General features: G+C 37.6%; 1 protein-coding gene across 1 annotated transcript in view; it reads right to left on the bottom strand.

Moving 5' to 3' along the window:
• LOC104120125 (phospholipid-transporting ATPase 2) overlaps positions 1-22914 on the bottom strand; it is a 46902-nt gene extending 23988 nt beyond the window's left edge. Inside the window, exons 1-12 of the mRNA XM_070199898.1 lie at positions 22756-22914; positions 17290-17518; positions 16735-16948; positions 16211-16327; positions 15066-15158; positions 14791-14965; positions 7954-8120; positions 5354-5458; positions 2040-2137; positions 1808-1950; positions 308-404; positions 74-183 (exon numbers count right to left, since the gene is read on the bottom strand). Coding sequence (XP_070055999.1) covers positions 74-183; positions 308-404; positions 1808-1950; positions 2040-2137; positions 5354-5458; positions 7954-8120; positions 14791-14965; positions 15066-15158; positions 16211-16327; positions 16735-16948; positions 17290-17414 — 1444 coding nt within the window. The 5' untranslated portion in view covers positions 17415-17518; positions 22756-22914. The remainder of the gene's footprint in view (positions 1-73; positions 184-307; positions 405-1807; positions 1951-2039; positions 2138-5353; positions 5459-7953; positions 8121-14790; positions 14966-15065; positions 15159-16210; positions 16328-16734; positions 16949-17289; positions 17519-22755) is intronic.
• Between the last annotated feature and the right edge of the window lie 561 nt (positions 22915-23475).

The raw sequence follows: 23475 nt of genomic DNA, 5'->3' as shown, positions 1-23475 counted from the left end.
TTTCAAGAGAAGAATATTACAATTATATAAAAAATGTAAATAGTATTGCTGCTTTCCTCACACAGATTCATACCAAGAATATTCCCTTTCTTTTCAAGAAAAATCATATTTAAGCGAGCTGCAGCACGCACAAGCGCTTCCTCATCTTGAGATTGTGCCTTGTATGAAATTGCTCCAGCTTTGCTATGGGCAGTAATGGAAGAAATATGAAAGTTAATGAAAGAAAAATAATTATAAGGTACCAGGAAACAGAATTCTACTACAGAAAGAAAACAGAGACACCAATAATAGACAAATCATCCAATACCTTTGTACAGGAACTACTGTGTTACATATTGCCATGACAATAAGAAATCGGATAGCATCTGGGGAACCAGCGGCAAGAGCTTTAAGCAGCTCTGAATCTGCACGAGAAACAAAGTTTTGTTTTATTTTCTTTTTTTGCGAGAAGGGTAATCGATAAGGAAAAAGAGTATGGAGAACACATTAGTTCTCAACCCAGAGAAAGAGGAAAATCAGATAAGGAAAGGTCAAAATAAGTTGAAGATGATGCAAAGAAGAGAGACTACTTTTTGTGAAAGATATTATAGTCCTCCCTAGGATCAAAAGTTTGAAGTTGTTTTGATCAATAGATTTGCATGACACAGAAGAGAGCAGTAAAAACTTCCAGCTGGAACTAACAATGTTATCCAGATATACAAAATGCAAGCCCATACTAGCTAAACATTCTAAAACATGGAAGCAACTATCTAAATCCCAAGCTTTAGAATTGAGTAAGGTCCTGTATGTTTGTTTTATGCAATGCTAATTATCTGCATACTTCACATGCTCAAGTTGTAGGGTACCCACTTGAGGAGTCTCCCTCATTTCAAACAGAGAGTAAACACAGTTTGGATTGACAGGAAAAGGAAAAGAAAGAGCTGGAAAATACCTTTTTCTGAACTTTTGCCGCATCAGGCAAGCAGCAGAGTTGTGAGAAAAGCAGACAAGCAGCCACTTTTTCGTACTTTTTTTTTTTTCAAAAGAAGCAAAGTAGCGAAATCATGGGTCACTCTGAAACTTAACTCAAAACCCAAGACTAACAAAAATAGTATTTTGTACTAAACAAGAGCTTGCAGAAAGAAGATAGCTACTTTTTTTATAACCGTCATATCCGGGCCAGCTTACACGCACCTCGACTAATTCAACAGGGTACCTGCTACCTCCTACCATTACAGGTACCGTGTAACTCTATCCACCAAGGCTTGGACAGAAGAGAAGAAATCACCTAGCGTTTTTGCCTCCACTGGGATTTGAACCTGAGACCTCATGGTTTTCAACCCACTTCATTGACCACTAGGCCACGCTCTTGGGTGCGAAAGCTAGCTACCGATTTAAACATCTCAATAAGATAACCAAGGAAAAAGCTAAATAGAGGTGGATGTAGAATAATAGAAAAATAGATCTATAACTCTTAGGATTGTGGATTGCCCTACACTAAGCACCTTGTATCTCAACCAGTACTAAAATCTGCTCGCAATTCATTTGGATAATAGTCTAAAATCAAGTCTTTTTCCAATTTATAGCCATCTTGAAACACCAAAGTAGGATCTCAAATAGCACATTGGAAAGCTGAAAGCATTTTAATGGGTACATGAAATTCATTAGTGTGGGTAATTGAGTTCACATCAGGTCGTACTCCAAGTTATCTAGACTCTGTTTCTGTATCTATTTCTTTGACAGCATGTATACTATTAAAACTGGAAAAAAGTTGAAAATACACGAGTCAATAATAGATAACTCACGGAAAATATAACTAAGGCCTTACCCTTTAAAGCATCTCCATTTTCACTCCCATAGAAGGTTCCACCAAAAAAACATCTTTTAAAGATCATCTTGTTCTCAGTAAGCGTCCCAGTTTTATCAGTCAATATATATTCTACTTGCCCCAAATCCTCACTAATTGCTGTGCTGCCATGAAAGAGAAAGAAGATACATAAACCAATGGAATAGCAAATATGCTAGCAAACAAAAATTAAAACTAAGACAATGTTTCTTACTTTGTTGCACGGGATGGAGTACCAGTTTCTGGATCAACCATCTCATTGTCCCAATCAATGAACTTGGCATATAAGCTTTTCACAAGATCCAGTGATACCTATCAAAAAGAACAAACACACATTTGAAGCCATATATCTTCTAATCCAAAAGGAAAAGGTACACTTCTAATTGCATAAATTAACCTTGTCAATTTTATTTTTAAAATTTAAAAACTTAAATTGGAAGCATTATCATACCTATCCTTGTAAAGTTGCATATATTTACTTTTATGTCTATACCACTACAATAGCATGAATAGAGATCATACCCTACATTTTTGTGTCAACAGTTACCCTCAGTTTGTATATTGGTTCAACAAGAATTATTTCAGTTAGAATAAATAGAACTAAAAATATGTTCTTTTTCCTCTTAAAGGTTGAGAAAGAATTCAATCACCTACTGCCATTCAGGGGCGGACCCACCTTATAGTAAGGGAGTTCAATTGAACCCGCTTCATCGAAAAAATTAATTATTTTCACCTGTTAACTTCATCAGAAAATCATGAAAAAGATCGGATTATAAGACATGAACCCACTTGACACAAATGGAAGCTGCAGAGTAGGGGCAAAGAGTGTTCATAATGGAGGCAGAGGTCAAAAGTTCGAATCTCTGATGCGGCTAACTTATGTGTGTTCCAGATTTCATTTCATGCTCCAGTTCATTACTTTGTTATACACTAATATACTATTTTACCTGTTATCTTTTTGTTTTCATCACCTATTGTTACCTTGTATCCATAATAGCTATTTTTATTAAACTCTATTTTACTTCAAAAAAAAAAAAAAAAACTTTTCATAAAGTGAATTTTGGTTCTCTCTTTCATAATTTCTGCTAAAACATGAGAGTGCTTTGTTGAGATTATTTTATAGTTTTTTAATTTAATGTAGTTTAGTTTATATGTGTTAAAATTGTTAATTTGTGTTATACTGAAAATTCTAGTTTGGTATATAATTTCTTTTACTTTAAACGTTTGTATCAATTATTTTAGTTCATAACTCCTTTTTTTTACTTTTTTTTTGTTTGTAAATACTTATTATGTTAAATTTCTTACAGTTATAAGATTTTTAAGTTGGTAAAATACTTTTTTGTTAAAATTAATAAATTTATAAGTTGGTTGAAGTAAAATTTGTTAATATATAGATAAAATTCTAAAATTAAAAGTAAATAGTTTTTTTTAAAAAATCCCAACTTTGATTAAAAAAAGAGCGTCAATGACTTTATTTTGAGGTCACATGATGAACAAAACTGAGTAGTGAGCAAATTCTATTTATCGGCGTCGTTCTTTGACTGAACCCACTTGAATAAAATCTTAGATCCACCACTGTTGCCATTACCCATTAGTTCTATAATGTGCTCAAGTTTACTAGACCACCTTCAAAGCTAATTCAATCAGATCAGGATATTAAGGATAACGTGAGTAACACTGTCGATTCCTCAAAACATCTAACTTCATAGAGTCCTATGAAATATATGTCACAAGAAATATTGAAAAAGTAAAAGTAAAAGGAGACGACAGAATAACATTTAAAAGCAAATTACTAAACTAGTTGAATCTAAACTACAGAAAAGGTGTTTATGGTGGTTAAGACGCTGAATATGGTGAAAAGGATGAAGAATGTGGGAATTATAGTCAGCATATGCCAGTATTAAGTGAGAGGAAATCACACCAGGATCCATCAAAGAAAGGGACGAAGGACAGAATTATGCAGAACTATCAAGAAAGTAGCTATCAACTACCTCTATTATCGGATATAACTAGAAATTGGTATAGAATGTAGTAAGATATATTTTGGCTATGCATTAATTTCCTCTTCACTGCATGCAACACAGGACAGGTTTAACCATTAAGAGCCAACATTCAGACCAGAACATAATAAAGATCTGAAGAAAAGAACACTCAACTGCACCGGTATATACAGTAATATTGTAATAATATAATTCAAAGGAGCCAAAAATAGTGAAAGTTGAAGTTATGACTCCAGTTGTATAGCCACTACCAGCCTGGAGTTCTATTTGCTCCCCAAAAGTTCATACTTTAGGCTACCAGTGAAACTAGACAATTCATAAAAATTGGGTCTTTAAGATGTACAACAATCAACTTGAACGCACAAATTACTTTTTAATCTGAATAAAAGTATAGCAGATTGCTTTGCTACTTCTACCAAGATACCTTTGCTTTTGCGCATTCTACAATAGAAAAACGTAACTGCCGTAAAAGGAACTTTTTTGATAAATGACTGCTAAGAATTACAAAAATGCATGTCCAACGGTTGTGGAGTCTACAAGGAGGAGAAGAGCAGTGGGATGTGAGATTTAGAAGAACTTGCAAGATTGGGAGGTAGAAGAATTTCAAAACTTGCTCGAATTGCTTCACGACCAAAAAATTTCACTAGATAGTCATGATACATGGAGATGGAGTGCTGGGGAAAATGGCATTTTTTCTGTGAAGTCCTATTATGAGAAGCTTCTATCTAGGGAGGAGCCTGTCTTCCCACATAATTCGGTATGGATTCCCAGGGTACCGAGAAAGGTGTGCTTCTTTACTTGGTTAGCTACATGAGGGGTGATCTTGACGGCGAAGAATTTGAGGAAGAAGAAGATTATATGTGTTAGTTGGTGCTTCATGTGCAAAAAATCGGGAGAAGATGTGAATCACCTCTTTATACATTGCCGGATAGCATCTTATTTGTGGGGGGTTTGAGTTGGTTTGGTTTCAAGTGGGTGATGCCAGGCACAGTGAAAGAAGATATGTTTCACTTCCGTCAGAAGACGGAAGAGAAAACGCAGAGCTTGTGATGTTGCTCTCCTAGCACTCATGTGGGTTGATTGGAATGAGAGGAATAGGAGAGCTTTTGATGGAGTAGAAAAAGATCTTGTTCACCCTTGAGGAGTAGCCTCTTTTCCCTTATTTATTTTTGGTGCACCCTTGAGGTTCCTATTTGTATAGAAGATTGGGTGTTATTCGTAGAAAGCCATGTCCTTTTGTAAGGTTTTCTACTTTTCGTTATACTCCTTGTATACGGGCATGTTTTGCCCTTTTTTAATGAAATTTATCGGTCTATCGGAAACAGCCTCTCTACCTTTATAAAGCAGGGTTAAGGTCTGTGTACACACTACCCTCTCCAGACCCCATTTATGGGATTACACTGGGTTTGTTGTTGTTGTTGTTGTTGTATTACCTTATCAAAAAAAAAGGATTACAAAAATACTCTAGAATATGACAAAAAATGCCATAATGCAACAACCATAGTGCAAAGGATACTTCGCAGCATACCTTTATTGAAATGGGAATCATGATGGAACAAAGAAGCTCAAACCGAAGAGGGATGACCAGTAACTCGTACCATGGACCTTCATTTGGATATTGGACATACCATAGCTACAAGATGAACAAAAACCTGCAATCAGACAGATGAAAATCCACACCAAACAAGGATCTTATAGACCTCGAGAGGTTGCTACATGAGAGCTCAACCATCAAACATAGAGAAAGCAAGACAGAAAGGGGAAACAAACTATTCCAAGAGGAAACAATCTAAGACGCATTATATAATCTTTTTTTATATACAAAAATATTGAATGTGTGACCATCTCATCAAAAAGCTTAAAGCACACTTTTAATTACCCAATTATATTATGTTGCAACATGCCTCCTCGCGTATGGGCCTAGTTCTTTTTCATGGACCAAACACGTGGAAATTGGGCGGCAGTGAGATTTGAACCCGGGACTTCTTGCCCTCTCTGCTAACATGTTGAAGCATGTTACCATCTCATCTAAAAGCTTAAACTATTAGAGAGAGCACAGTTTTAATACCTAATATATTATGTCTCAACATGCATATAAGAAAAAGACACAAAACACATTATGAACTACCAGAACACAGCAATGCTGATGGAGACAAGACGGATACCCCATGAGACAGCAAAATTAATTCATCACATGCTACATCTTCAGTGACTTCTTATTGATCTAATTCTCATAAATACATCTACAGCAAAATCACATTTAACTGGAGTGCGATATCAGATGGTACATATATCTTGATTTCATCGCTCAATCTTGACTGGCATCATCACTCATGGAACATAGATCAAGTGCAAGCATAGAGCCATATTTATGAGTCAACTGAGCTCATAAAAGTTTGGGATTGAGAGTTAGTTCAACCGAGCTCATAATTTCCAAATACCCCATAGCAGTTCAGAGTTGTGCACCTCCCTGACTCCCTCCCTCCCCAGACATTTTTTTGATAATGGATTCACATACATGTAGATATATATACATACACAGACGCATATGTATGCACTATACAGTAAAATAGGCAATTGCTCCTGAGTTCTAATAATGTTCAAGCAAATTCCAGAACTACTGGGAAACAGAGGTCGTGATGATGTTTGACTATGCAAGGAGTTTAAGAAAAAAAAAAGGGACTTTGAAACTTGGGTCTAAAACAAGCCATAGGTATTTGTGTTGCTATAAATCATCTTATTAAGGGAAAACCAGAAGTTTAAAGTTAAATTCTTTCTAAACATAGAAAGCTACCATTCTTTTTGAGATAGACTAAAATGGAAATAAAGGGCAGCCCGGTGCACTAAGCTCCCGCTATGCCCGGGGTCCGGGGAAGGGCCGGACCATAAGGGTCTATTGTACGCAGCCTTACCCTGCATTTCTGCAAGAGGCTATTTCCACGACTCGAACCCGTGACCTCCTGGTCACATGGCAGCAACTTTACAAGACTTGGGACGGAAATACCCAAGTCTTGTAAAGGGGAAATACCATCACATAAATTGGTACAGAGTAACAGATTTGGGCAACAATAATAACACATGTCATTAAAACAAGACTTAGGCCGCAAGTCCACAACTTAGTCAGTATCTCCATTAAGTTAACAAGGTCCCAAGTCCCAACTCTCTATACATAATATATATAACCAAAACACATTTGACAAGGGAGGCATAACCTAGTGGTAAGGACCCTCCACCTCCAAAACCATATGGAGTCTCCAGGAAGCAAGGTGGGAAAGAGCCAGAATTTGATTCCTAGGTGAAGCGGTTGGTGGGGTGGGGTTACCATGTCAAAGAAAAACAGCCGAAACACATTATTCCTTATATGATTGCACATCATTCAGAAGTTCCAGTTGGAGTTTCTTTGGAAGAAGAAATATTGTTGAGCATCAGAATGCAAGTTTTCATTCTAGCATTTCTGTCAACCTTATTTTAGATTCGTTTCACCTTGACCTGGATAAGTAATTAATATGAAGGCCTCAATTTTTTGGTCGAACAACCCCCCCCCCCCCCCCCCACAAAAGAAAAAAAGAAAGGGGTGAAAGAAATGCATCAAAAAGCAGAAATCTTCTTATATGTTATAAAATGATGTCTAGTCCACCCAAAACAGAATTTTTGAAACAGTGACACCATGATTTATATGTGTTGAAGACATAATTAAATAAATTAAAGTGTGGTCTCTCTAATAGTTTAACCTTTTAGATGAGATGGTCTCACGCACAAGGTTCTGGGTTCAAGTCTCACCTTCACCCGTTATCACAAAATTTTCCATGTGTTTGGCCCAAGAAAAAAGGATCAAGCTCGCATTTGTGGGGGGGGGGGGGGGGTGGAAGACATAATTATGTAAATTAAATTGTGGTCTCTTTAATAGCTTAAGTTTTAGATCAAATGGTCATATACTTCAACAATATAGATACTTAACAAGGTTTACCCATAAAAGGTAAAATATAAAGAGGTCACAACATAACTCTGTTTTTCAATTACAGTTTAACCAGCAGAGGTTCAATAACTCCCAACATATACTTGACTATTAACTCAAAATTTTAAAAATAATATAAACAATATCATTAACATGTTTTATATGACGCGAACCTTGCGCGCTTCTGTATCTTTCCAGACATTCCCAGCAATACCCAGAACAATAACAACGACTATCTGAAAAACAAATATTGCGCCTGTCAACTTGTCAATCATGGCATCCATGGCTGTAAGCTTTGGTTCTGGTATGCCCCTACTCATGCCAAGCTTTGTTTCATTCCCTGAAAGAAAGAGAGAGAGGTCATGAATATACTTCACGAAGGAAGAAAAATGAGGCACCTCAGGTTATCATAGCTTATAAGTAAAATGATAGAGCATTAGTTCATACTTTAGAACTTTATGAGGACAGGAAAATAATAGAAACAAGTTGGGCAATTCAGAAAATTAATCTTAGAGAAATCATTTCCCTGCGTATGACAAGAAGATAACTGAATGGTAAAAGTACGTAGGGCAATTGAACTGATTTTCATCAGACTGCAAGAAAAGAAAAAGGGAAAAAGAACAAATGAATAAATAAATAAATTCTGACCGTTGCTGCCAACCTTGATTGGCCTGTTGAATAGCTAAACGTGAAGAATGCATTATTGAATGGATAACTTCAAGAAGAGGTTTACATGGATCCTCCTCTGGGCTTTAAAGAAAGGTATGAAACTAGAGTGTGCAAGCTAAAGAAATCTCTACGGGCTCAAACAGTCTCCAAGAGTTTGGTTTAAGAGGTTTACTCAATTTATTAAAAAACAAGGGTATACTCAAGGGCAAGTAGATTTCTGAAAGAGACAGGGTGTGTGGGTGTCGGCCAGCTGAAACATCTATTGATCCGAAAATAAAATTAGGAAACAAGCAGGAAATTCAATTTGACAAAAGTCAAGGGATAGTTTCCTAGTTTGTTTTTTCTCTTTCTATAAATCTGTACCTCTAAAGATGAACAAAGTATCGCATTTCCGGTACCAAAACTTACAAAATCTGCCTGCGTTTAATTGGAAAACTACTTTCATTTTCTCCATCAAATATTTATATTAAATGATTTTCACATGACAAACGTGATTATGCAGGAGAAGAAGTGGGATGATAGAAAAACCAAATTTTCAGTTCTGATACAGGACCAAGTTAGTGGACACTTCAAAACACATGAATCAGGATATGTTTCAATGCAGAGAAGTTGAGGTTGCACACAAATTACATTAAGTTGACATCCCCTCTAGATTGTCATAATTTAAGGGGACCTCCCTTCTAGTTCTAAAAATCACACAAACCTCTGATCTACTTAAATCTATGATTGCACAAATTTCCCTTCTATTCATCAAAAATAAGCTAGGTGATGAGTATCCTCTTACTTCTTCTGCCAAACTTCACTAAATTGCAGCAGCTTAAGGAAAACTATTTCTTGCACATAATGAGTTTAGAGGGACACAAAAAGGGAAAAAAGAACATAAAACATAACTGTTAGTTTACAGATATGTATAGTGTAGTCTTGTCCCACATTGGAAGAGGAGTAATATCTCCTTGTAGTGTATAGCTATAAATAGGGACCTCTTGTATTGTATTTATTATCCAATATCAATAACATATTTTCTCCCGTGCCTTCTCACATGGTATCAGAGCATTAGTGAGAAAAGATCGTTGTGCGTCATTCCAGCGTTAACCGGGAAGAAAGAACTTAGTCATCGTGCAATTTTTCCGGTGACCTAAGGCTTGTCTAAGTGAAAGTCACTTCCTGTCGGTGTTGTGCTAAAACCAACACCACCACGAGGTAGATCACCCTCCGACGACCAACCCCTGAAATTTTATCCGACAGAAAAGCCGCCACGCTCATCCACGCGCCGGCGACAACAACTTTTCCGGCGAGGGTTCCGGTTACTTTCCGGCCATTTTTTGGCGAAGCTTCTTCAGGACAGTGTGCTCTCCTCAAAATTCCGAGCCTACCCATCTAATTCAAATCAAATTCCGACCACTTTTATATTTTTCCGGCGTGAACAGTGACCTTTCCGGCCATTTTTTTTTTTAAAATATTTCTTCAGAACAGCTTGCTCACAAGGGAATTCCGAGTCTATCCATCCTGGTTACGACAAATTCCGACAACTTTGGAATTTTCCGGCGACCTACAGTGTTTCCGGCGCAGAACAGTGTTTTGTTTTCCTGCTGTAAACGGTGTTTTTCAAGCTATTTCTTCAATTTTCTTACAGGAATTACTTATTTCCACTATTTCAAGTTAACCCTACTACTACAAATTGTAGCGACATGGGAACCGATACTTTGAATAGTCGGATGGTTTCTTTAGCAAATTATATTGAGTTCCTTCAGTACAAAGCAGGTAAACAGACATCTTCTGAGATAGCTTCTGTTGTTCAAACAGGTAATAGCGTGACTTGTTTCTCCCAATCTTTATCCTCTGAGTCTTGGGTCATTGATTCAGGTGCATCAGATCATATTTCTGGTAACAAATCTTTTTTCACTACTATTTCGTATTCTCAATCTCTTCCAAAAGTCACAATGGCCAATGGGTCTCAAACCATGGCAACTGCAATAGGTCAAGCAAGCCCACTTCCTTCCTTACCTTTAGATTCAGTCCTTTATGTTCCCAATAGTCTTTTTAATCTCATAACTTTTAGTCGCTTAGCCAAATCACTTAAATGTGCTGTTTTATTTCTTGATGACCATGTTTTTATACAGGAACGTAGTACGGGGCGGATCATTGGTACCGGGTGTGAATCAAACGGACTTTATTATCTTATCCTTGCTAAATCACATGGACTCACATCTTGTCTTCCTTCTACAACTTGTCATGTTACTGATTCACCAGATTTATTACATAAACGATTGGGACATCCCAGTTTGTCAAAACTTCAGAAAATGGTATCTGGTTTATCTCACTTGTCAGCTCTAGAGTGTGAGTCATGTCAGCTCGGTAAGCATACTCGCTCCCATTTTTCTCGGCGTCTTGATAATCGAGCAGAGTCACCTTTTACTTTAGTCCATTCAGATGTTTGGGGTCCTAGTCGGATTAGTTCCACCTTGGGATTCTGCTACTTTGTCAGTTTCATTGATGATTATTCCAGGTGCACTTGAATATTTTTGATAAAAAATCGATCCGAGCTATTTTCTATTTTCCAGACCTTCCACGCTGAAATTCAAAATCAATTTGGGGTTTCTATTCACACATTTCTTAGTGATAATGCCCGCGGGTATTTGTCTTCCCCATTTCAGCAGTTTATGAAATCTCATGGGATTATTCATCAAACATCTTGTCCGTACACATCTCAACAAAATGGGGTAGCTGAAAGAAAGAATAGGCATCTTATTGAAACTGCTCGTACCCTACTCATACAATCCCATGCTCCGTTGCGTTTTTTGGGGATGCAATTCTTACATCTTGCTATCTTATTAATCGTATGTCATCTTCAACTATCCAGAACCAAGTTCCATTCTCTGTCATGTTTCCCCACTTACCTTTGTTCTCTCTTCCACCTCGTATCTTTGGAAGCATTTGTTTTGTCCATAACCTTATTCCAGGAACAGATAAGTTAGCTCCCCGTACTCTTAAGTGCGTATTTCTGGGTTTCTCGAGAACACAAAAGGGGTATCGATGCTACTCTCCTGACCTCCAGCGGTACCTTATGTCCGCTGATGTTACCTTCTTTGAAACCCAATCATACTTCACAAGTTCAGGTCATCACTTAGATATTTCTGAGGTACTACCAGTTTCATCTTTTGGAGATTCATTCACTCCAGCTCCACCACCTACAGCTCCAGTTGTAGCTCCACCACCTACAGCTCCAGTTGTAGCTCCACCACCTACAGCACCAGTTGTAGCTCCACCACTTATAGCTCCAGTTGTAGCTCCACCACCTACAGCTCCAGTTCCACCACCTACAGCTCCAGTTGTAGCTCCACCACCTATAGCTCCAGTTCCTCCACATAATCCAGTTCAACCTTCTGCAACTCCACCACTTTTGACTTATCATCGTCGTCCACATCCAGCATCGGGCCCAGGTGATTCACGCCCCGCATCAGATTCTGCACCTACTGCGGACTTGTCTCCCCTTAGTCAACCAATTGCACTCCGCAAAGGTGTACGATCCACATTTAATCCTAATCCCCACTATGTCGGTTTAAGTTATCATCACATGTCGTCACCTCATTATACTTTTATATCTTCTTTGTCCACTATTTCTATCCCTAAGTCTACAGGTGAGGCACTATCTCATCCAGGATGGCGACATGCTATGATAGACAAGATGTCTGCTTTACATGCGAATGGCACTTGGGAGCTTGTTCCTCTTCCTGCAGGTAAGTCTACTGTTGGTTGTCGTTGGGTTTATGCAGTCAAAGTCGGCCCGGATGGCCAGGTTGATCGGCTTAAGGCTCGTCTTGTTGCAAAAGGATATACTCAGATTTTTGGGCTCGATTATAGTGATACTTTCTCTCCCGTGGCTAAAGTAGCATCTATTCGTCTCTTTTTGTCCATGGATGTTGTACGTCATTGGCCTCTTTATCAGTTAGACATTAAGAATGCTTTTCTCCACGGTGATCTTGAGGAAGAAGTTTATATAGAGCAACCACCTCGTTTTGTTGCTCATGGGGAGTTTAATGGTTGTGTGTGCAGATTGCGCAGGTCACTATATGGTTTGAAACAGTCCCCTCGAGCTTGGTTTGGTAAGTTCAGCACAATTATTCAGAAGTTCGGCATGACTCGTAGTGAGGCTGACCACTCATGTTTTATCGGCATTCTGCTCCTAATCTGTGTATTTATCTAGTGGTTTATGTTGATGATATTGTTATTACTGGCAATGATCAGGATGGTATTACTAATCTGAAGCAACATCTCTTTCAGCACTTCCAGACTAAGGATCTGGGCAGATTGAAGTATTTTCTAGGTATTGAGGTCGCTCAGTCTAGCTCAGGTATTGTTATTTCACAGCGGAAGTATGCCTTAGACATTCTTGAGGAGACTGGAATGATGGGTTGCAGACCTATTGACTCTCCTATGGATCCGAATGCTAAGCTTCTGCCTGGACAGCGGGAGCCTCTTAGAGACCCTACGAGATATAGGAGGTTGGTTGGCAAATTGAATTATCTCACAGTGACTAGACCTGACATTTCTTTTCCGGTGAGTGTTGTAAGTCAGTTTATGGATTCTCCCTGTGATAGTCACTGGGATGCAGTTATTCGCATTCTTCGGTATATAAAGTCAGCTCCAGGCAAAGGATTACTATTCGAGGATCAAGGCCACGAACAGATTGTTGGGTACACAGATGTTGATTGGGCAGGATCACCTTTTGATAGACGTTCTACGTCTGGATATTGTGTTCCAGTATGAGGTAACTTGGTCTCGTGGAAGATCAAGAAACAGAATGTAGTTGCTCGATCTAGCGCCGAAGCCGAATATCGGGCCATGGCTATGGCGACGTGTGAGTTAGTTTGGGTCAAGCAGTTGCTCAAGGAGTTAAAGTTCGGAGAAATCAGTAAGATGGAACTAGTGTGTGATAACCAAGCTGCTCTTCATATTGCGTCAAATCCGGTGTTCCATGAGAGAACTAAACACATTGAGATCGACTGTCACTTTGTCAGAGAAAAAATACTTTCAGGAGATATTGTTACCAAGTTTGTAAAGTCGAATGATCAACTAGCAGAGATTTTCACTAAGTCTCTTACTGGTTCTCGTATTAGCTACATGTGTAACAAGCTCGGTACATATGATGTGTATGCACCGGCTTGAGGGGGAGTGTTAGTTTACAGATATGTATAGTGTAGTTTTGTCCCACATTGGAAGAGGAGTAATATCTCCTTATAGTGTATAGCTATAAATAGGGACCTCTTGTATTGTATTTAATATCCAATATCAATAACATATTTTTTCTCGTACCTTTTCACAATAACGAATATCGATATTTGGTCATCACGATAAAATCATGCTCATATAAGCAGCTATGAGACAAACCCAACCAATGGTCCTGCAATACATCAACCTTGATCAAGAAAATTGGACCAATTTCCCTCCTATTAGTCAACTGTCAGCTTGGTGTTAATTAGAAGAAATATCACCAAGCTTTAAAAATAAATACGCATATTGGTATCCTATTAAGTAGGCGTTTGGACATAAGAGTTGTAAAATTCCGGAAAAAGTGAAATTATTTTTCAAGTGAAAATGGTATTTGAAAATTGGAGTTTCCTATGGAAAAGGAAAAATTTTCTATGCTTAAGGCTTTTTTAGAGAGAGAGAGTGGGCGCGGCGGGGGGGGGGGGGGCACGGAAGATTGGTCCGCTCCGAAAAGCTGAGTTTTTCGGTTCACCCCCCTATGTGGTCGGCCTTCTTAACGACATTCGAATAGAACTCAACGTTGTGCGCTAGGTGGAAAGCCTTCGATGACTTCCTTATGAAAGCATCAATTTTTATTTAGGTATAGACGGTATCTCTTTATTCTTGGTGATATTGACCACATTTCTGATCCCTATTTGCATTTTATTGGCCTCAAGACAGAGACGAGCAGACTAGGATCATAAGGTTAAGATAGGGCGGGTCTCATGAGATCTATGCCGGCCGTCGGAATCAAACGAAGGTCGAAGGACCATTTATGTTTGGACATGAATATAATTTTGGGTTGTTTTTAAATTTTTGTGAGTGATCTGAGTGAAAATTTTGAAAAACAGCTTTGGGAGTTTCTCAAATGTTCAAAAATTTCCAAAATTCATCTTCAAATAAAAATTGAAAATTTTATGGCCAAACACTGATTTCGAAAAAAGTGAAAAATTTTCGAAAAAAAGTGAAAAAAAATTCATGGCCCAACGGGCTCTTCTTCTATCAAACATCACTAACTTGCGGTATCTGATAGCAAATTATACTTTCATCAATAATGTTCCCTTATTCTATTTCTTCTTCATATGAAAACTTGCCTGTATAAACAGCAACACCACATGCCCATTCTGTGTTCCTCAAATAGCATGATTGGAGAATTGTATTTTTAATGGTCAAAGGGCATACATCATTGTCCAAGAACGGAGGAAATAGCCTCATATTTGCATCAAATCTTCTGATGTCTTTATCCGGAATGGGACACTCAATTACACCCTGTAGAAGAACGTCAACATGTAGAATACACAAGAAGAAACTTTCACCAGAACGAATACTAACAGATTATTTCCCTGCAATAGAAAGCAGTATTATTTACCTTGATTTTGTGCAACAATTCAGAATCTATTCCCATACAAGCAGAGGCAACCACCCTTGTCTTAAGATCAGTTTCACCATCAAGGGCAGCTGTCTGTAATATGATATAGCAATAAAAAATGTCCTATAAGTCAGTTTGAACAGAGGTGATCATCAAAGCGTATTATTCCAGAAGACTGAAAAGCATAGGGTCATCCATCAGGAAAAAGCCAGCAAATCTATTAATAAATAATTAAAATCAAATAGAGCACATCCATCAGTAAAAGATGCAAGCAAGAAGTGTTTTGATTTAGTCCCGCAGTTTACATTGGAGCATCCACAATTTGTGTGCACCGAGTTTTCAATAAAGTTATATTATCATAAGCTCTTGGTGACGTAGGAGCCAAATTTTTCACACTTACCCAATTGAATTCCCAGAGCACCAAAAAAGGTATGCTTTTTCACTTGGATAGCAGCGAGAGGAGCTATATTGACGGCATATAATTTGGAAAAAAGGTGGATTACATATGTCAGGTGGTGCTTCATGTGCAAAAGTTCAGGTCAAGATGTGAATCACCTACCACTACATTGTCGATTGGCAGCTTGCTTGTGGTGTGAGATTTTGAGATGGTTTGGATGCAATGGGTGATCTGGGCACAGTTACGGAGGTACTCTCCAACGGGAAATTCAGAAGAAGAAAGAGAAGTCGAAGAGCATGGATGTTGCGCTACTAGCACTTATGTGGATCCTGTGGAAGGAAAAGAATAGCAGAACATTTGATGGTATAGAGAACAATACGCTTGAGGACTATCCTCATTTCTGGTTACTTTTTGGTGCATCCATGAAGGTCCAGTGTGTATAGAAGATTGGGTGTTGTTTTGTTGATCTCTACATTTTTGGTATACTACTTGTATACGGGTGATTTTCCCATTATTAATAAGAGTATTTACCTTATAAAAAAGAAAGATAAGTCTAAAACATCAAGTATAATTTTTCTCAAGAATCTCATGACTCCTGTGATACCCTTCCAAACAATAACAACCATCCTTTATCCTAACTAACGACAACCATCAGATCCTAACACGTCTGCTTAGTTCAGGTAAAGTGGAAGAGGTGCAACATAATCTTCTACAACAGAAAAACTTTGTTGAAGGCATAATGATTTACCTCCACGTAACAAAGACCTTGTGGATCAGATGTACCAATCAAGACCAGATCACAGGGCACTTCATCATTCTCGCGAAGCCATACTATGTTACCAACACAAATGTCTTGGGCTTGAATCTACAAGGAAATACAAGTAATGTAGGACATTTAATCAGTATCAGAATTCTGGTGAAACAATAAACAAGAAAATAATTACAGAGATGATGAAATAGAATATGTAAAAGTGAATCAAGATACTCGCTCAAGCCAAAAGTAAAAATTATATTCTGACTATGAAGGGTGTTATACGAGAAGCCGCACATTAACTTTTCAACTTACTGGAAAATAACAATGGAAGGTCGTATTAAGAAACTAAAGTTTGACCACGTAACTTTTGGGGGTATGTTCACTTCAGGACAGAATAGGTGAAAGAAATCAGACAAATCCAAAGTTGAATTAAATCAAATAAGAAATGAACTTTCTGATATAGTTTCTGATATAAGAGAACAAAAATGTAATGAAAAATGTAGACATTAATGTTATACATGTTTTCTGGTGCCCTTCCGCACAACCCAAACTTCTTTCTCATTAGCTTTCTTGTCCGAAAGATATCTATTGTAATCATCCCATGCCTCCTTTGTTGCTGAGACTGCAAATATAAAGATGAGAGGGCCCCATGTACTAGCAGGATTTACTGGAGTGATGAGTGACCATAGTTGAAGGCAAGCAATCAACAAAAAGTACTGGTTCATAAATCGGCTGGAAACAAAAAAGATAAAGCTGTTAGGAAAAGGGAGAGATAGATATTTAGAAATTCAAGCTCACAACAGAATAAGAAAGAGTTGGTTCCTTTTACAAAGTTTGATGCAAGAAACAATCTAGACAACAATGAATAGGATAATAACAGACCCGAAAGAAGGTTACAAATAAAATTGATAATGTAATGAAACAAGCACAAATGAATTAATTGGCGCACTAAATCACAATGTTGCATGATAGCAAAACATTCGTGAGAAACCCAAAATGTCAAATCCACATGTTCACTGACTCAATCTATAATAGAATGCAAAAATTTTATGACAACAAATTTAAAAAGTTACCTGAATTGTTCCCACAAGTTCTTTGGAAGAAAATTCCATACAGTATATTTTCTGTTCGAGATACGGTTGTCACAGTAAACATTGTTTGACAGATCATCATCGTCAATATAAACATAACGCTTCATTGTTGACTTATATGCACGTTTTCATGTAATAGCTGCTGATTTTGAGGTTAAAGCACATCTAGCGTCATATGGGTCTATTCATTACCAAAGAATTAGAAGTGTACCTGCAAGATTGATAAAACTGATAAGGTTAACAACTACATTACAAAAACAATAAGGACTTGTAAGGAAGAAACTGGACAATGATCAGAAAACAATAAAGACCAGAAAATCTGACTCATCCAAAGCCAAACATTATCAGAACAAGAATTGCTGCTCAAAGTTGATGGTCAGCATGAGACCATCCCCTTAGGAGTCCGATAGACAGATATGTAGGATTTTATCTTTTAACAACAGACATAATGCATGATTTTGTACTTTCGGAATAGCCTATTGTCTTTGATTGCTTTTTGGTGCACGCATGAGACTCCTATTTGTATAGATAATTGGTGTCTTTCGTAGAGAATCGTGTTTTCTTGTATATTCTCTACTTTTTGGTATATCTCTCCTCCAGATTACTGAAAGGTTGATAATTGGAAGCACTAGAAGGATACGAGTATACCTAAAATCATATGGAAGGAAGTTATCTCAAAAAACGTAAACTTTCATGGAACCGGTGCTTCTTTGTTAAAAATAAAACAGAACAAAAGAAAATTTATTATACATGTGATATCAACTTGTTGGGATTAAAACTCAGTAGTTTAACCTACAATAGGTCCAATGTTTTCCAAGTGTTCCTTTAGCCTCCTTTTAGTTTAATCAGAAATATTTATGTCAATGTGACATAAGTGTGAGATTTAGAGAACCTCAAATTCTAAAGTTTACCTAATTTTCCTTAAAAACAAATTATTTAAAGGTATTGTGTTGAGTCCCACATCGGCCATCAAGAGATGGAAGTTCTCTTTTATATGGTCTTGGGCAATCCTCACCTCATAAGCTAGCTTTTGGAGTTGAGTTAGGCCCAAGGTCCATTTCTTTATCATAGTATTAGAGCTCAGGTTCATCCCAATTTACCCGATGTTGGGCCCCATTACTGTCCACCTAAGTTGCTCGGACTTGGGTGCGGGTGTCCGATACGGGTGCGGATTTAGAGGTTGAATCCTTCATGATCTAAATTTTAAGATTCGGGGGTACGGATCCAGGCATTGATACGGGTGCGGAGATTCGGCTAAAAATAATTCAAATATCTAAAAATAGAGTTTTTTTTTATGACTGTGATGTCCGGGCCAGCTTGCCTGCACCTCAACTAATTCCACGGGATACCTGCCACCTCCCACAAGCAATAGGTACTAGGTAACTCTATCCACAAAAGCTTGGATAGATGGAAAGAAATCACCTACTGTTTTTTGCCTCCGCTGGGATTTGAACCTGAAACCTCATGGTTCTCACCCACTTCATTGACCACTAGGCTACACCCTTGGGTGCTAAAATAGAGTTACAAAGATATATCTAAATTATGAGATATTATGTGAAAAACTTAAAAGGTATTCTAAGAAGAAAAAAATATTGATCAAGAGGAGAACCCGAGAAAGAGATAAAAGGAAAAAGGACTGACATAAAAATTTCTATATACAAGTTATTTCGTTTTCTTCAATTTCACCCTAACTTTTGTTTTGATTTTAAAAATTCATTGTATATGTACTGAATTTCTCCGTCGATTTTGGTCAAAGTACCCAAAATAGATTAACCATATCTGGTACGGATCTCACACCCACGTCGTGTCGACACGGGTGCGGCATTGGAAGTGAAGAGTCCGAGCAACTTAGTTGTCCACGCTCCAGATGTCCAACCTTGGGTGTGGGAGGGGAGGGGGTGTTGAGTCCCACATCAAGTGAAAAAATATAAATAGGTCTCCTTATATGATCTTGGACAATCCTCAAATCATGAGCTAGTTTTTGTGGTCGAGTTAGGCCCAAGGTCCATTTCTTTAACATGGTATTGAGATGCCCATCCCAATTCATTAACCGATGTTGGGCCCCCCATCTTATATTGTCCACGCTCCAGATCGCCGTGCAAGGGATGTTGAGTCCCACATAGGCTATCAAGGGATGGGAAGGTCTCTTTATATGGTCTGAAAAATCCTCACCTCATGAGCTAGCTTTTGGGATTGAGTTACGCCCAACGTCCATTTCTTTATCATGCTGAAATGCTGGTTCGAATCGAACATAGACGAATCTTATAGCATACCTTTAAGGTTTAGATGATTTTTTTATCTTGCAATCATCCCTGCCCAAAGCACACCCTAATAGCATATAACCAACTAACCATGCATTCAGCTCAGCTCATGATATCACACTTTTTATAATGGCGGTATCGTGTCACCTAGCGTGCACCTTGACTATTCTGGTAGATATCTACTATCGCCCATCAGTCCAGATACCTTACTATGGTAACTTTGCTCACTAAGACTTGAGCGGATCGGAGGGAATCACCTAGCTCATGATATCATTAATTATTATTAATCTACAAGAATCCTTGGCCTACCCAAGCTGTGGAACTCACAAGTCTCACAAAATTGAAATGGTACTCCTCCAAGAACAATGATAAATTGTGATTCTACAACCAATCTGTGCTCCTACGGCAACACAATTGCCAATCAGACAATAATTCTAGGGCAAACAACCACATACAAAAAAGACAAAAGAATGTTGAGTAAATCTGTAACATAACAAATTATTTCTATAGCAATAGAGTCGCCAATCAGACTACGTTTCAGTTGTGGACCCCGTTCAACAGGCCTTTAAGTTTGAATGGTATTGAGCAGTTGTACTTGGGTTTGAGTCCCACGGTGTACACTTCTTTTTGTTTTTTACGGGTTCCCTTTTTTTGGTAACACACAAACTCCAACTTAGAACACATAACATCCAAATTTGGGATCCGTTATTGATATGTTAATGAATCGTCACTGACCAAGTTTCCTCATTTAAATTCATCTCAAATTAACATTATACAAAGTAAAATAAAAATAAAAAGTACTAGAATTTCTCTATATTTCCTTATGGCATAAGAATCTCTAATGGGGCTAAAAGACTCCTAGAAAGCATAGGACCTAATGTAAATGTATTGACATGACCAAAACATATTCTCAACTAATTGATATCGCCTATATAATTTTTTATTATTATTATGCCCTGTCTTTCGCTAAATCTGCATTGGTTCCAAGAGATGTAGGTCTTTCGAGACAACTTCTTTTCATGTGATCTTAGGTCTACCTCGTCCCTTTTTAGCACATTAATTCGACGTGTTTTCACACTTACGACCAGTGTATCTAGAGGTCAACGCATGATATGACCAGCTATCTCAAGCGATCTTCTCTTACTTGATACTCAATTGCATTTAGGCACCAAAATACCATCTAATCTCACCTTACAGTCACTCTACTTATGTTAAGTAAACTTGCAGCTCATATCAGTCTTACTTCTACTAATCCTAAAAGTCTTATTCTCTAGAATGTTTTCTATAGTCAAGTTGGGTTGCTCTAGTGGTGAACACCCTCCACTTCCAACCAAGAGGTTGTGAGTTCGAGTCACCCCAAGAGCAAGGTGGGGAGTTCTTGGAGGGAGGGAGCCGAGGATCTATCGGAAACAACCTCTCTACCCCAGGGTAGGGGTAAGGTCTGCGTACACACTACCCTCCCCAGACCCCACTAGTGGGATTATACTGGGTTGTTGTTGTTGAAGTTTTTGGTTGACATCATCACTGATTCCGTCAATTAACACAATATCATCAGCAAATACCATACTATGGGACCGTTAGATAGCTCGTCCATAACTAGGATAAATAAGTACGGGCTCAATATCGATCTTTAGTGTATTGCTTATAAGTAATAATTGTTGATCATTGGCGTAAACCCACAATTATGGAAAAATCTTTTGTATCGCCTACTACTATTCTCATGCTCGTGATGCCTCCTTCGCACATGTCATTTATGGCATTTATATATTTAACATGAATATTTTCTTCTCCAACACCCACTAAAGAGTCTTTTTTGGTACTCTATCATATGTTCTTCAGGTAAATAAACACCATGTGTAGATCTTTCTTCCTCTCGCGATAAATTTTTAGTTTTTCACCAATCTTCTTAGCAAGAATACAGCCTTTGTTGTAGATCTACCGGGCATAAATCCAAATTGATTCCCAGTCACTCTTGTAGTATCCCTAAGTCTATGTTCTATCACTCTTCCCCAAAGTTTCATCATATGACTCATAAAATTTAATGTCACGATTGTCCACACAACTTTGAATATCTCCTTATTTCTAACAAATTAGAATCAGGGTACTCTTTCTCTACTCACTGGGCATCCTATGACTTCCTAGTATAGTATTAAATAGCTTGATAAGTCACCCATTTGAAACCCTCCGAGACACTTCCAAACCTCTACGTGAATACTATTTGAACCACAAGCATCTCTCATCTTCATATTTTTCATAGCATATTTTTTCTCAATCGTCTAATTCTACTAAGTATAGCAAAAGTTCCATCGTGCATTATACCTTGTCAAAACTTCAGAGAATCGGTCTTCAATACACTTCACTTGATTTAAATCCTTACTCCTTTTCTCTCTTCATTGCGCTAGTTTAAACATTTCTTTCTCTCTTTTTCTTGTTCCTACCTTTTGGTAGGAGCCATCCAGGGCTTCCACTCGAGCTTTACTAATCACCTTCTTAGCTTCGCTCCTAGATCTCTTATACTCTTCAAATGCTTCTCCATGTTCTGCCTTTCATAACTTCTTATGGCACTCTCTTTTAGCACGAATAATTCTTTGCACCTCCTCATTCCACCACCAGGATCACCTAAACTTCTAGGCAAACCTAACACTTCACGTGCAACTTTTCAAATGCAACATAACATTTCCTTCCACATAATATCTAACTCCCCCTATAAGCCCCATGCTCCCTCTTCTCATAGTTTGTCTATGTTTTATGTTTATAGAGCACAATGAACCAAATTCATGAGACAGAAAAAACGAAAAAGTAGCACAAAAGCAAATTCACAACTGCTTCTACGAGCAATACAGTCACCAATGAGACACTAATTCTAAAGTAAACGATCCGAATTCACCCAAGGAGATAAATAGATGAACGAGCAAAATTGCAATTACTTCCAGAACAATATAATCGACGAAGGTGATTAATTAACACAAAAATTAAAATTAAGCAAGTAAAATTATTTACAAACTACTTTTAGAGCAACTTAGCCACCTATCAGACTTTCCAGTACAAACAAACCGAAATTTAAGCAAAAAGGAATAGAAAAGAAAAAAATCACTATTACTACTGAAGCAATAGAGTCGCCAATAGACTTTTGATTCTAGAATTATCCAATTTGCAGTGAGTTGTCCAGATAAAAGGAGATGCTTACGGAATCTGCGAGGATCACGGAGATTATAATGAAGTCGCCGCAGATGGTGACTGAGGGAGGTGGTGTTAGCTCTGCCGTTGACACGCGCAAACGGTGAGTTTCCGGAAAATCAACGATGTGATATTTGTCAGATGAACTTTTATTTTAGGAAGAGCATTATGTGCTACGTTAGTATTGTACGTTATGCTTTTGTGTTTGTATCTTTATATGGAACGAAACTTTATTTGTGGAAAAATCTTTGGTATCCTTGCAAAAGATTTTAAAAAGTTTATATGCTAGTATGAAAAATGTATTAATAATAATAATATATTATAACCAATTAAACTGTATTAATAACATAAAAAAATTGTTGCTAGTATGTGTAGCTTAAATTATTCAAACAAACGTATTCATTTAATTGCAACAGGTTTTAGCTAAAGGTTTATTCAAAAAAGTTAATAAGTGGTGTTAATGTGTTCTTCTACGCAAAGTTTTTATTTGGAACAAATATTTATTTCCCAAGATGTTTAAAAAAATGCTAAATATTGTCCAGATGGCTAAAATCGAGATATAAAACCTTTGGGCAAAAAGGCCTCCTGACCACTTAAACTTGCACCCGGTAAACAAACTTATAATTTTTCCAATTTAACACTTTAACTTGACGGAATAAATAGTATAATAAACCCATCCAACCGAGCGTGTATATCAATTGCGCTGGCATGTCAAATACGTCATATGATA

The sequence above is a fragment of the Nicotiana tomentosiformis genome, chromosome 4 (assembly GCF_000390325.3).
Source record: "Nicotiana tomentosiformis chromosome 4, ASM39032v3, whole genome shotgun sequence".
Classification (NCBI taxonomy): Eukaryota; Viridiplantae; Streptophyta; class Magnoliopsida; order Solanales; family Solanaceae; genus Nicotiana; species Nicotiana tomentosiformis.
Note: the sequence above shows the minus strand (reverse complement) of the source record. Positions and strands in the feature narration are given on the sequence as shown.